Source organism: Misgurnus anguillicaudatus, chromosome 12 (genome assembly GCF_027580225.2).
Source record: "Misgurnus anguillicaudatus chromosome 12, ASM2758022v2, whole genome shotgun sequence".
Classification (NCBI taxonomy): domain Eukaryota; kingdom Metazoa; phylum Chordata; class Actinopteri; order Cypriniformes; family Cobitidae; genus Misgurnus; species Misgurnus anguillicaudatus.
Window position 1 is genome coordinate 4,552,114 of NC_073348.2, and position 13,640 is coordinate 4,565,753.

At 35.1% G+C, this 13,640-nt stretch overlaps 1 protein-coding gene and 1 long non-coding RNA gene across 4 annotated transcripts; both read right to left on the bottom strand.

Moving 5' to 3' along the window:
• Nucleotides 1–4,105: 4,105 nt before the first annotated feature.
• On the bottom strand, nucleotides 4,106–5,447 carry LOC129452375 (uncharacterized protein C14orf93). 2 transcript variants are annotated; one of them, XM_055216212.2, is made up of 5 exons: nucleotides 5,397–5,447; nucleotides 5,243–5,304; nucleotides 5,035–5,126; nucleotides 4,795–4,913; nucleotides 4,106–4,453 (listed from the first exon to the last, which is right to left on the bottom strand). In XM_055216212.2, exons 3-5 carry the CDS (start codon nucleotides 5,096–5,098, stop codon nucleotides 4,334–4,336), a joined length of 303 nt encoding a protein of 100 aa, XP_055072187.2. In that variant the 5' UTR covers nucleotides 5,099–5,126; nucleotides 5,243–5,304; nucleotides 5,397–5,447; the 3' UTR covers nucleotides 4,106–4,333. The 2 variants fall into 2 exon arrangements, with proteins under 2 accessions (XP_055072187.2, XP_055072185.2); XM_055216210.2 differs by lacking the exon at nucleotides 5,397–5,447 and having other exon boundaries at nucleotides 5,243–5,371.
• A 1,063-nt stretch (nucleotides 5,448–6,510) lies between these two features.
• Nucleotides 6,511–9,846, bottom strand: LOC129453477 (uncharacterized). Of its 2 annotated transcripts, none has more exons than XR_012372359.1 (4): nucleotides 9,709–9,846; nucleotides 9,200–9,294; nucleotides 8,820–8,903; nucleotides 6,511–7,628 (listed from the first exon to the last, which is right to left on the bottom strand). It is a non-coding gene; the product is annotated as an uncharacterized lncRNA (long non-coding RNA). The 2 variants fall into 2 exon arrangements; XR_008647438.2 differs by having other exon boundaries at nucleotides 8,816–8,903.
• Between the last annotated feature and the right edge of the window lie 3,794 nt (nucleotides 9,847–13,640).

Below are 13,640 nucleotides of genomic sequence, written 5' to 3' on the forward strand. Positions count from 1 at the left end.
CCTGGTTGTATGTGTGTGTGGTGTGTGTGTGTGTGTGTGTGTGTGTGTGTGTGTGTGTGTATGTATGTATATATATATATATATATATATATTAGGTCTGCCAAAATTAACGCGTTAACGCAAATTCATTTTCATGAAACTAATTTTATTAACGCCGATTAATGCAACGCGTACTTTCTGTTTGACCCTTGGTCCAGCCCATAGTTGAAATAATAGAGACGCAGACAAATGGGATCCTGTCTAAATGATTCAAAGGTTTTCATAGAAATAAGAACATTAACCAAATCGTCTAGCAACTCCAATGCTCTAAATGCTCGTTGGACATCTGAAGTGATCTATATTTATACGTCTGAGGTGTAACGTTACTGTCCACCCAATGCTTAATCTAATACAAAGATGCATCTCAATTCATTTTGGTTTCGCTTTTATGCATGACTTAGAAAATAGACTGCAGGACTTGCTTGATGTTAAAAGAGTCATTAAGAGAGATAAAGTTCGGTACCTGATTATTGTTAAAGAGTTATTAAGAGCGTCAAGACTCAAAAGCGATCTCCTCACGCTGACGGACTGACATCTGAAGCGCGTTCACGCGACCCAGATATATAGACATCTACACAAAATTAAAGTTTTACAAATATCTGCTTTGATAAGAATTCACGCAGGTAGGATTTATAATCTGTTATGTCTTAAGTAAATGTTCGGTTAACTGTTGGGTAAAAATATCTGATGTGTAACATTATATTAGATCACTTAGATTTTAAGCAGTCTGTCACAATGTCAATCAAACAAAAGAAAAAAAAGTTTAACATATATTGATGATGTTTTTGCTTTGTGTGTGCTAAATCTATTAGTTTTAACAGTGATTTTAAAGTATTGATGTGGTAATTTAATGTATGGATGTGGTAATTTTTCTGGTAATTTAATTTTGCTGACTTTTTCAACTTCAAACAGGTGTAGTTCTGTCATATTTTGTTATATTCCACCAAATCATGCATTGTTCTATGTTTTAATAGAGAATATCAAAATATGAACAACTATTTTTTTGAAAATGTGCTGTCAAATTTAGTCAAAATTAGCATATGTCACAAATGATGCAGCATCAAATAAAAATGGAGAAATAAAATTCTTCTTAAAGGAAAATTCATATACAAAACAATGGCTTTATTGTTTCTGTTAAAAATGTAAACAGGCTGTTGTTAACATACATTTGAGCATAAAGCATCTATATATGTACATATGATCAGAGTATTAAAAACCTGAAAAGTGTTAAATTAGGGTAAATTTACAACGGATAAAATGTGCGATTAATCGCGAGTTAACTCTAGATTAATCGCATGATTTCATGATTAATTTTTTTAATCTATTGACAGCCCTTATATATATATGAAGGCTTGTGTCAACTTTTTCACCCCTGATGAGTTTGCAACCCTGGGCTAAGAGCTCAAGGGCTACAGTTAAGATAAGGACGACTGAAACTCAACCCGACCCTGACATTAATCCATGTTACTGCTGTTGCTTATTCTGAACAAATGTGGGCACTTGTTTTGATGATAATTACTAATCAAAACAAGTTATGAATGGTAATAGTATGAAATCATAACATATTTTAGTATGCATCGACATCACATACAAACATAATCTTTTAAAACAGATTTAATTTTATTATCATCAATGTCATAATTTATAGACAGAATGAGAACGAGGTTAACTTTACAGCCTTGTGAAATTGTATATGTGAGTTAGATTGAGTGTTGCATTTTTACATTCAACTGCACTGTTATAATAATTAGAGGTAATTGTATTGCTTCAGAACACTTGAATGAATAATCTGACAGTATTCTTTTAACTGGATGTTTTTGACTAGCTGTCAAATATGTTTATAATGTCCTCAGTTGTATGTAATGTAATGCTGTATAGTTCTGTGTTGTGCATATGAGAAAGCCACTAGGGGGCACTAAAGTGTTTACTATTGTGAAAAACGTTGGCATTAATGTTTGTCCCCTGTGAGTTATGGTTTCTCAGTGTATATGTGTATGAGCTGCTCTGACCGTGAGAATGATGTGTCAGCAGGAAGTTAATAAATATGCCTAAAACGGCTAAAGATTAATCTCTATCTATCAATTTATCCTCCGGATGCATCGCTAGCTGCAACAATAGTGTAGCACAACTCAACACTAGCATTTTTTTCTTTTGCTTACATAGGGAGTTCTCACCTGAAAGTTGTACACTCCATTGTAGACCTATTGTGAAAGAAGATGTGAACAACTGTGGTGATGCCCTTGTTGTGTTTGTAGTATCCTCCTGCCTCAATATAAGCTATCCAATGGTACTTGCAGCAACTCTGGAATTCATACAGAGAAAAAAAATTGGTAGTGTAACAAGAAAATGCATTTCCTGCAAAAAAAGGAGTGTGTATATGCATGTGTGCTCAACCTATAGGCCTTGTTTACACATGGCATTAGGGTGTGCTTTCTCTGCATGAAAAGAGGTGTATCCATACTAGGAAACTTCTGTATTCACCACTGATTTTCGGAAGTATCTACTAGTTCCACTGAGGGTAAACTTCTAATTCCACCAAGTTAGGAAACTCCCGTAATGATACCAATTTGGATGTATCTTGCTGAAGGGATATCCCCGTGGTATATGCAGCCATTTGTTGCCTTGGCAAGTAATCCCCTGAAGAATGTTGTCATTAGGTGTGTTCGACTGCATGCGGCGCTGCGCAGACCGATCGGCGGCTGACTTGAAGCAGTGCATTCCGGTTAGTAATTTTGTCCGACTTCAGCTGCCGCTGCAGGCACGTGACTGTGTCATATGGTTTTTAAGTACCGCGAGAGCGTTTCGAGAGTAGCCGGTTAGCTCAGCTGATGCAGCTTCTCCAGAGCAGCTGCACGGAGTTGTGATGACGTAACAGCTTTACGTGATTGGTCGCCTCACTGATGACAACGATCGCGTGCGTTTCAAGTTTCATCCAACCTTTAGTTCCACTAATAAACATTATAAAATCATGTTTTAAAACAGGAAAAAACACTTTAATATGCTTAAATATGTTATATTGTGTCGTGTAATAAAATAAAAATGAAAATAACAAACTCTATTGGTATTTTAATAATATAGGCTTGTTTCCCGTTATTTTCGGGTATACAGTATAAGCAGCAATTAAAATATTCAATATAAAATGTTTCTGGTTGCAACTTTTTATTAAAAGGTTTTTTTTTTAATCAAATTCAGCATCTAATTCACTTCATTTGCGATTAAAAACAAGGAAACACGGCGCACACGTCACTACGGCAAGCAGCAGGTGTCCGGCTTGACGGCTCCATCTTCAGTTCCTCCCTCGACTGCAAGATGCAAAACCTCGCCGATCGGTCTGCGCAGCGCTGGATGATCTCGAACACACCTATTTTCACACCTCAAGAGCCCTTTCACTTCACACCTTGACACACCTCTGGTGTCCTTATTGGTGTTTTTTCTCAACATTGATTGGTTGTTTAAAAAACACACCCCAAACCCTGATAACTATTGGGACAGTGACCTGTCAATTACCTGATACTAGTATTTGATTGGTCACGGTTTTCATTTAACCCAAGGCCTCATAGCATAGTGACTTGATTGGTTTTGGCCAGCTATGTTAATTAACCATATCCACCCCAGCCACTACACAGCCCAACCCCCTCAAAAATGGAAAACAGAATGGATTCAGAATTTCTTTTAATTAAATTGAAACAAAACACTTAAAGCATTAAATATATAAATAGAGCATTAAATATATAAATAAAACTATAGGATCTGTACAGGGGAAAAAGTACTTAACATTTTTTTTTAATAAAATTTAACCAAACACAAGCAATATTATAACAGTTACAAAATATAAAATGAAATAATATGTATACAAAGCAAAGTGCTTTTATCAAATTTTACTAAACACAAGCAATATTATAACAGTTACAGAATATAAAACTAAATAAACTACTTAATATGTACACACAGCACAAAGTATTTAAAATGTAACCAAACAGCAAACACAAACAATATTAAAAGATAATAAATTGCAGAATATGAAACTAAATAAATCTATCCTAATAAGTATACAAAGAATAAGATAAAATAGAAGAGAATAAGAATGTGCAGTTTGTGGAGCAATTATTAAAATTGCAAAACCAGTGCAGTTTATTTAAAGTTGGATAAAGGAAGGTCCATCATGTCCATTTCCATCAGCCTTAACACGCTGATGATGCAAAAGAGAGTAGCGCATGTCTGCCTCCAATCTGCGCTGAAGCTGCTCACAAAGTTCTGACAAATGTGGGTTCCTGTGAGATGGAGACCTCACAATCTACACTGGCCTTCCATCAATAATAGCATCCTCCTCGTCAGACATCAGCTCCACTGTTGCAGTCTGCCAAAGCTCTCTCTCCGCATCAGTTTGAACCATCTTGGACCTGGAATCCAGCAACTGCAAAACGCACAATGTAACACTAAAAACACCCAGAAATGTATCAAACAAAGAAATAGTAAAATCTGTCAATGTACTCACTTCTCATGTTGTTACAAATCTGTAAATGTCTTTGTTCTGATAAACACAAAAGATGGAATGTTTATAATCCAACCAATCATGAGCCCCATTGACTTTAAAGTAGAAATAAATACTATGGAAGTGATTGGAGCTCATGATCAGTTTGATTTTAAACATTCCTAAAAATATTTTCTTTTGTGATTATCAGAAGAAAATAACAGAATTTTCAATTTGGGGTGAACTATGCCTTTAAAGACAAGTTGATTAATTTCTACACTTACCCGTATTTTCCTTTGTCGGTTTTTAGCTCCTGTTTTAATGGCATCTCTTAGCTGGGACTTTTCTGGCTGAGACAAATTGTACTTTCTCCGAAGTGTCTCAAAGTATGTCTTGCAACACGCTGAATAAAAGAAAATTCAGATAAGTGACAGAAACTACACTATTCAAATCATAAGATGGACAAAATATAAGAGACTAAAATTATGGACATTAAAATTGTTAAACAAACATTTTAAAATTACATTGTATACACTCAGGGTCTGCATCTGCAAAAGTTGTTTTCAATTCCTCTAGCAGATAAGTCATGACTGCTTGGTTACGAGGCAAACTTATTCTGTGTGGACAGAGAGTAGTGTGTCATTAAATACATTTAAAAGGAATATGTAAAACCCCATAAACAGCATGGCCCACAAAGGCCAAATAAACATAGCAGAAAAACAGAGGTCTTACCCAGTTTGTGGATCAAATTTATGTGGGTTGTTTTCCGAATTGTGAAGGCGCCTTACAGCTTCCTGTAACATTCAATGAAAAACGCATTATGTATGCACACATAAAGTTACATTGGCTGGAAACAAATGTTTTCAAACGACATTGTGTAACTTACAGACGTGACAAACTGTTAAAAGGCTGGACAACTACAACAACGAAAGGGTCAAAAATAATTGTTTAGTCAAGGTGATGTATAATTTGACTGTTACTAATAGATATGTATAACAATAGATAGATGTCTTACGACAGAGTCTCTAACCTCATCACCTGGCGGCCATCTTACCAATGGGAGCTCGCTCGCTCACTTGTAGCCAGAGGCGGACAGAGTACACAGGTTCATTACTTGAGTAAGAGTACAGTTACCCCTTGCTAAATTTTACTCAAGTACAAGTAAAAGTACTGCAGTCAGATGTCTACTCAAGTAAAAGTAAAAAGTACTTGTTTTTAAAAGTACTTGAGTATCAAGAGTACAAGAGTACATTTTTAAATTTTGCATTACTACTGCCACAGTGCACATTGAACCATGTGAGATGATTGACTGCTGTACAGCAAATGATAGAGCTCTGAGGTCAAATCTGACACAAATCAGGAAGAGGAGACACACATCTCACTCCGTTCGCTCTTTGAGCTCTTCAGATCGCATAATTCAGTGGAAAATTAATAGAAATCTTATTCTGTAAGACTAAATATTTTACTAACATCCCAGCAAACACAAAAACGTTATAAAAACGTTTTTTTCACGTTGTGAAAAAGTTTTGATAACGTTATTTTCCGACGTACTTAATACGACCAAATGTCGGGTTTTTTGAACGTTATAAATACGTATTTTCACAACGTTGCAAAGACGTTTTGATAACGTAATCTAAACATTTTTGCAACGTTGTAAAAATACGTATTTATAACGTTATAAAAACCCGACATTTGGTCGTATTAAGTACGTCGGAAAATAACGTTATCAAAACTTTTTTTCACAACGTGAAAAAAACGTTATTAATACCTCTCATGTTGCACGTGCCGAAACGCGTTGGGCGTTAACAGAAAGAACCCGTCAATCATCAAACCTGTGAGCTCTCAATCCTTCTGGAGGTAGACTTGAACTGTAGGTTCCGCAAAATCTGTCTTCCATTATTTTAGTGAAAAATGTAGATTTCCAGTAGGCTTTGAACTCATGTTTAACACAATTCTTCTGAGGACCCGTTAGCTACACTGACAAATCACTGGAGAAAATAGCTAAGAACTACAAGGATTTAATTTAATGCAACCTAATATGACAAAACGTCTAACTGAAACAACATATAATTGTAAACATTATGAACAATGAAATAATGTAAAAAACGTTAGTCAAAGACTTCATAACAGACATATCAAGTTAAACTAATAGTATACAAACACTGGAAACGTTTACTCAAAACAAAACTAAACAAAATGCCAAATCTCAGTTCTCAATAATAATATATTAATTTGTCAAACAAGTATAAGGATTTTAATAATTATTAAATTCATACAATGGTCAAGCAAACTGTAATTTAACGCATTTGGTTTATTTTCTGGGCTAATCTGCTTGGTATGTTTTACCAATAAAGTGTAAACAGAATTTTATCTTTTAATTCAACTTACATATCTTAATGCATTAAGAATAGAGGCCTGGTTTCACAGACACGGCTTAGCTAAAGCTAGACTATGCCTTAGTTAAAATAAGATGTTTAAGCATCTTTAATAAACATGCCTTAGAAAAAATTTGTTACTGGTGTCTATCTTAAAACAAATCACTGGCACTGGCTTATTTTAAAATCTCACATTGAAAGTTCTTTTCAATTGAGACAGCTCAAACATCTAGGACTATAGTCAAGGACTATGGGCTTAAGCCTTGTCTGTGAAACTAGGGATAAGCATAAATCTCATTAAGTAACGAAGTGATGTTAATACAGCAATCATATAGCTCTAAGATAATACAAGTCATGTGTTTCACATCATGCTCAGTTAAACAGACAATTATGATTATAGAGGAAGTTTACAGATTTCCAACCCACTTTGTATTGTTACAATGTCTGTAATATATGTAATATGTCATCTGGCAGAGTATTGTCAAGAACTAATTGGGAATTTAAGTTAAAGTGTTAACATTGTCCATTCAAATACCCCAATTTATTGTAAAAATATAACGTGGGTTGAAAATCTGCAAACTTATGCTTTGAGGCAGTGAGTGCAATATATATATAATGTTTGGCAGTCTTGTATGTCCATCTAGTTGCCATCATCTGAAGTCTCTGAGAGTGTAGGCGTCATCTGAAGTCTTTACAAGTGAGGCTGGATCCATACTGGAGCTTCTGTAACTTGTATGGGTATCCTGATAGAAACAGGAAAGCAAAAGGATTACCATAGCTGCTGTTCATATTATTTCAAGCAAAAGATGATCATGTGCACTTGTTTAATACTTTTCATAACTTAAGAACAAGGTTATAAAATGTGTTATGTGAATGCTTGGCTAAAAAGGTAGGACTTTTTCTAGATTTACACTGGAAGAGTTTGGGAGTAAAATGTGAAAAAACTCTGCCTCCTTTGGTGGACTTTGACTCCTGGGTACTACCAAGAATTTTGTGACCTTATTAAGCAATTATCTGGTTCAAATCACAATCTGATTTTTTCTGGATTCCTTAGTAAATTTGTCCTCATTATTTGGGGAACCGAGACAGTCTCTATGGAACAAACTACATATGCAATAGTATCATTAAGTTGGAGGAACAAGCCATCATAACTATAATTTACAATGCCATTTAAAGGTTTAGGTTCAATTTTTTTTACGTCTTTTATTATATGAACATATTGTAAGTTGTAATTAATGCTGCCTTCACGTGCTATCGTAATTATGGTAAATAGCAAAATCCCACTTGGAAAATGCACATGAACACCCCTCATGTGGTATTTTCCACTGGGCAACTCGTAAAATATTGTGATGCCCGAGTTGCCGAGATGAGATTACCTTTGACCTTTTCAAAATGGCAGAGAGCAGCAGCAACGTCGTGAATGGTTGAATGACAACAAAAGCAATGGTAAATTCTAGTTCACAAATGGAAAATGCACTTGAACACAATACGCTGGTAAATACCAGTTCACAAATGGAAAATATCATCTTTCCCATAGCACGTGAAGGCAGCATTATTCCTGTGATTAATGTTGAATTTTCAGCATAATTACTCCAGTCTTCAGTGTCACATAATCTATCAGAGTTCATTCTAATACTCTGATTTGCTGCTCAAGAAATATTTTCAATTATTATCAAAGTTGATTGTTGTGTTAACAAATTGTTTAGTGTTACCTTAAAATGGTAAGTTGCACTTCTGTTTGTTAGAAGTGAGAGTAAAGATTTTGTTTTGCATCACAGAAATTACACTTAATTGCATATTTTCAAAGAAAACAGATCATCTACTTTGTGATAATTTCACAAAATAGATGATCTGTTTTCACTGTATTTTTGTCAAATAAATAAATCACAGCCTTTTGAACAGTAGAGTTTAAGTTTGAGGTCTTACTTACTAACCATATGGTTCATACATAGCCCCTTAGAGATGTTTTCTGACAGGTTTGCTTGAACTCTGCTGCATGGCCATCAGCATAGACAAATCTACAAACATAACATGCAACTTGTCACAGAGCAAACAATATTTAGGATGCAGTACAAAAGGAAACAAGCAAGAGTAGAGTTGAAACGTTAAAAAGGATGGTATACAAAAAATAGAATACACAAAAATAGCTGAATTTTATGTTTTTAGGTTTATTTATTCATTATATATTGCACAGTGTCACTCACGTTTGTCAAAACCTTCTTTAAATAACTGTAATAATTTTTTAAAGGAAATAACAAGATGCAAGATTACGTTGTGAAGTGCATATGTGATTGAATGAGCTTTTTCAACTCACCTGAGTTTACAACATCTCTCTGTCAGCACTGCAGCTCCATTCGAAAATGCAGAAATCTTGAGCTTATTTTCTATTATGGGGTTATTTTGTCACTTCTGAAATCAGAGAACAACTTTGTATCTATATTGAATGGTTTACGATAAAACATACTTTCAGCTAATTTTGACGTCCTAGAAGTTGCTACTGCCTAACGTAACAGTACATCCATAGACTGTGAGTAAATCGCATACTTTAGGATAAACAAATTAACATGCTTCCAATAATGCATTGACACCCTTTACAACGCTTTTAAAACCTCCCAATGACACATTTAGATGTTCTCAATCGCCCAAACTTTCATAAACAAGCGTTAAAACTATAGCGCTAGCACCATGCTAATGGATATGCTTGCAGACTTTTCTCGAAGACACAAGCCATTTCAGTGAGGTAAATATTGAACAAAAGCGTATCAAGTAGGTCTCAACCACAGTTGTGTGTATTATTTTTGTAATTTGGGAGACAAAACTTACCTGAAAAAGTGAAGAAAACCATAAGAGACACGGAGCTTTGTCGCTTTCTGTTGTTCCTAGTAGCCTCGTTTCCATGGTAACTCACGTCACTCCAACGGATTTAAAGGGGCAGTAACGTTCAGCACCTGCAGCATACACACACACACACAGCATTTACATAAATAAACATCTTAGAAAACTACATAAACATTTTTAATCGAATTAAATTATTATTAAATCGTGAATTTAAAACTTTTGGTTGTTCTATGTCATATAGGACAATTTAATCTTTTTCTATTTAATCTTTTATTTAACTTTTTAACTATTACGCTAGTATTTTCTAACCCTAAGATTCTAAACCTGTATAAATTTATTTGCTCTAATGAACACGCGGGAATTTTGAGGAATGTTCGTAATTTAACCGTTCAGGAGCCACATTCACTTACATAGTATTCTTTTGTCCTACTATGGAAGTGAATGGTGCTTAACAATTAAATTACAAACATTCCTCAAAATATCTTATGTTCATCAGAACAAATACATTTATACCAGGTTGTAGCAACATGAGAGGGAGTAAATGATGACAGCATTTTATTTTTTGGTGAACTATTCCTTTACTGCTCAACGTGTTATGGATCCATATTCACATGTTGTTTTTCCATTTCTGAGTTGGGTTTGTAAGTCACCAAATCTTACTTTATATTATCTTTTTATCTAAAATATAGTACAATTTTGTTCAATTCCAAAATCCTACAACATGCCCGACTTGAAAACTTTTCTTTACAAAGAAAAGTTAAAGTATAACATAGTGTTAACTAATCCATAAGTTTACAAGATAATGAAAGAAAACAATGTAAATTTCATTAATCAAAATGAACTGTAAATACAATATCACATAATTGACAATTATGATTTTTTTGTGTGTGTGGCTATTTCAAAAATACTCTTCATATGCACTAACCCATAATAGAAGAATGCTTATGAGGGAGACATGGATCGCTACAGTATGTGGATATATGTTATAAACAGAAACAACATTCACATCTAACATGTAGATAGAATAGTATTTAATTATTTGTGTTTAAACCCCACCCATGGGGTTCTCTGTAATGTTTGCACTTCTGTCAGTTTAGCTAAATAAAAATATATCTGGATTTTATAAGGACTATGCATGCACACGCAAAATCTAAGCTGAGCCAGTTCATATGAGTATACTACTGTTGCTGCTCATCGAGATTTGTTTGAGAGTGAAGGAAATCCCTGAAAAATCAGCATAGAACAGCATCATTCCCATGCTGGTTTGGTGCTGGTTTAGCTGGTGGACACCAGCATATCAGCACCAAACAAAATATGCTGGTCTTGCTGTATTTTTAGCAGGGTATGCATGCGCTCGCGTATTGAAGTTGCTTTATCGCATAATGCGCCCTCGGCATTAAAATAACAGAAGAGAAGTATGTTGTATCTAAAAGCTGCGAGTGGGGACTGATTTTGAGCATCACCTTTGCGCTTTGGTCTGCCCATTTTGAGAGAGAGGGAGTGATAGAGAGGGTAATTTAAGCGGAGCAGCTAGGCTACTTGCGTCTCTGTGGCGCGTGATCAACAGAAGACAAGCCGCTGGCCCTGCATGATGAAGCAGTGCATGGCAAAAAATCAATGCCGTATCGGCCACCAACGTGCGTCGGGCCACCAGCAAAATGCCCAATTACCAACACAGTCATGCCTAAAAAACAGACGTTATAATTACGTTTTATTCCAACGTTATGATTACGTTATTTTGACACCTGAATAAAACGTCTCACAAATGGTTTATTTTGATCTGGTTTTATTTTCGTAGTAAACAGACGTGATATTTACGTTTTATTCCAACGTTATAATTACGTTATTTTAACACCTAAATAAAACGTCTCAAAAATGGTTTATTTTGGTCTGGTTTTATTTTCGTAGTAAACGGGCGTGATATTTACGTTTTATTCCAACGTTATAATTACGTTATTTTAACACCTAAATAAAACGTCTCAAAAATGGTTTATTTTGGTCTGGTTTTATTTTCGTAGTAAACGGACGTGATATTTATGTTTTATTCCAACGTTATAATTACGTTATTTTAACACCTAAATAAAACGTCTCAAAAATGGTTTATTTTGGTCTGGTTTTGTTTTCGTAGTAAACAGACGTGATATTTACGTTTTTTTACTACCTAAAAAAAATGTACTAATTAGGTGCTTTTACAACGTATTAAAAACGTCCTTTTTTGGTTACATTGTTTTTCTAATTTGGAGTGTCGTTTTTAAAACGTTTTTAAAACGTTGTGCTGCAACATTACCTAATTACAACCAAAATACAACGTTGTGAAACGTTGTAAAAACGTTTTGTGTTTGCTGGGATGTGATAATTAATCATTATTTCTTAAAATATGTGCACCATTGTACTAATAGCCCTGGCGGATTCTGTATATTTTATGTCTTTGAATACAAATAAACCGGAGAAGACGAGAATAAATGTTTAATGGTTTCTATTCAAAAACGTTTCAGATTAATTATTTTGCACTCCTGGCATAAATTAAGAAATTAATGTCACTGCAAACCAGTTTAATAACAAACAGTGGTCAAATGTCGAAGCTGGAGTCTTAAACCTGTCTTGTGATGCTGAGTTTGTCCAGATCAAGTAAGAGTGTGATGTTTTGAAGAGTAATGAATTTTGAACAACAATAATCCGGGATCACCAGTGATCCCTGCCGCTCTCAAGGGGTTGAATTTTTGTAAGCGGTGATGAAGCTCTGTTTTGGTAAACACAGCAAACACTTAAAGCGAAAACTATCATTACCTTGTTTAGAAAATTAAAATAGTCTGGCAAGGTGGAGCCACGGGTTGTCACATTCCCAGGATGGACTTGCTGTGTCTTCATCCATTGTTTCGTCCATGATTTCTCTCTTATCTAAATCTGACTATTGGGACTTTGGCGGAAAGCTGAAGGTGATAGCTGATAGGCTGTCCCAATCAGTGGCGCCTGCACAATCCAATCACGTTTGAGAAAAGGGAAACAACAATTCGAGGGTTTGAGAGATTTTTTTTTACATTTTTTTAGAAGAAGTAACGGGTACTCACGGTTATGGATAGAAATGTAGTGGAGTAAAGAGTACAATATTTGCCTCTCAAATGTACTTGAGTAAAGTCATGAGTACTCCCCAAAAATAATACTTGAGTAAAGTACAGATCCCTCAAAATTCTACTTAAGTACTGTACTCAAGTAAATGTACTCCGTTACTGTCCGGCTCTGCTTGTAGCATTGTGTTTAATGGTGCATCTACATTTAAATGACCATAACTTGCTCAATTTTCTACCAATTTTCAAATGGTTTGGTTTCTTACAAATGTTATTAACGTGTCTATAATTATGGATGATTTAACAACCCTGCTGAAAAAACTAACCTACCAGCAAGACCAGCATATGTTGTGTTTTGGTGCTGGTATGCTGTGACCACCAGCTAAACCAGCATAGACCAGCATAATTCCCATGCTGGTTTGATGCTGTTTTTTTCAGCAAGGAAGTTTCATGAAAATTATTAGTATGCAGTGTCATTAGGGTGGCCATTCGTGCCAGTCCCGCCGGACACACCTAAACATGTTTTCGTGTGCGTTCTCCAGAAGTCGTGTTGGTCTAGCTAGCCAGTCAGTTAGCTAATGTTATAACTTACCTTCATAGTTGTCAATGTAACTTGATATATACATCTTGAACCACTTTTCCCTTTTGCTTCTTGGGGCCGAGCATGCTGCTTGTACTAGCCGGTGGACATCGGTGATTGTTACTTTGATAGATCTTGCAGACATTGTGTGTAAAACAGCACCATGATTTAAATATCTTCCTCTCTTCATATCCCGAAACCGGAAGCTTACAACCGTACACTCAAGAAAGCGAAAATAGAAAAAAGTAATCCCGTGCAACTAGTCCATTACT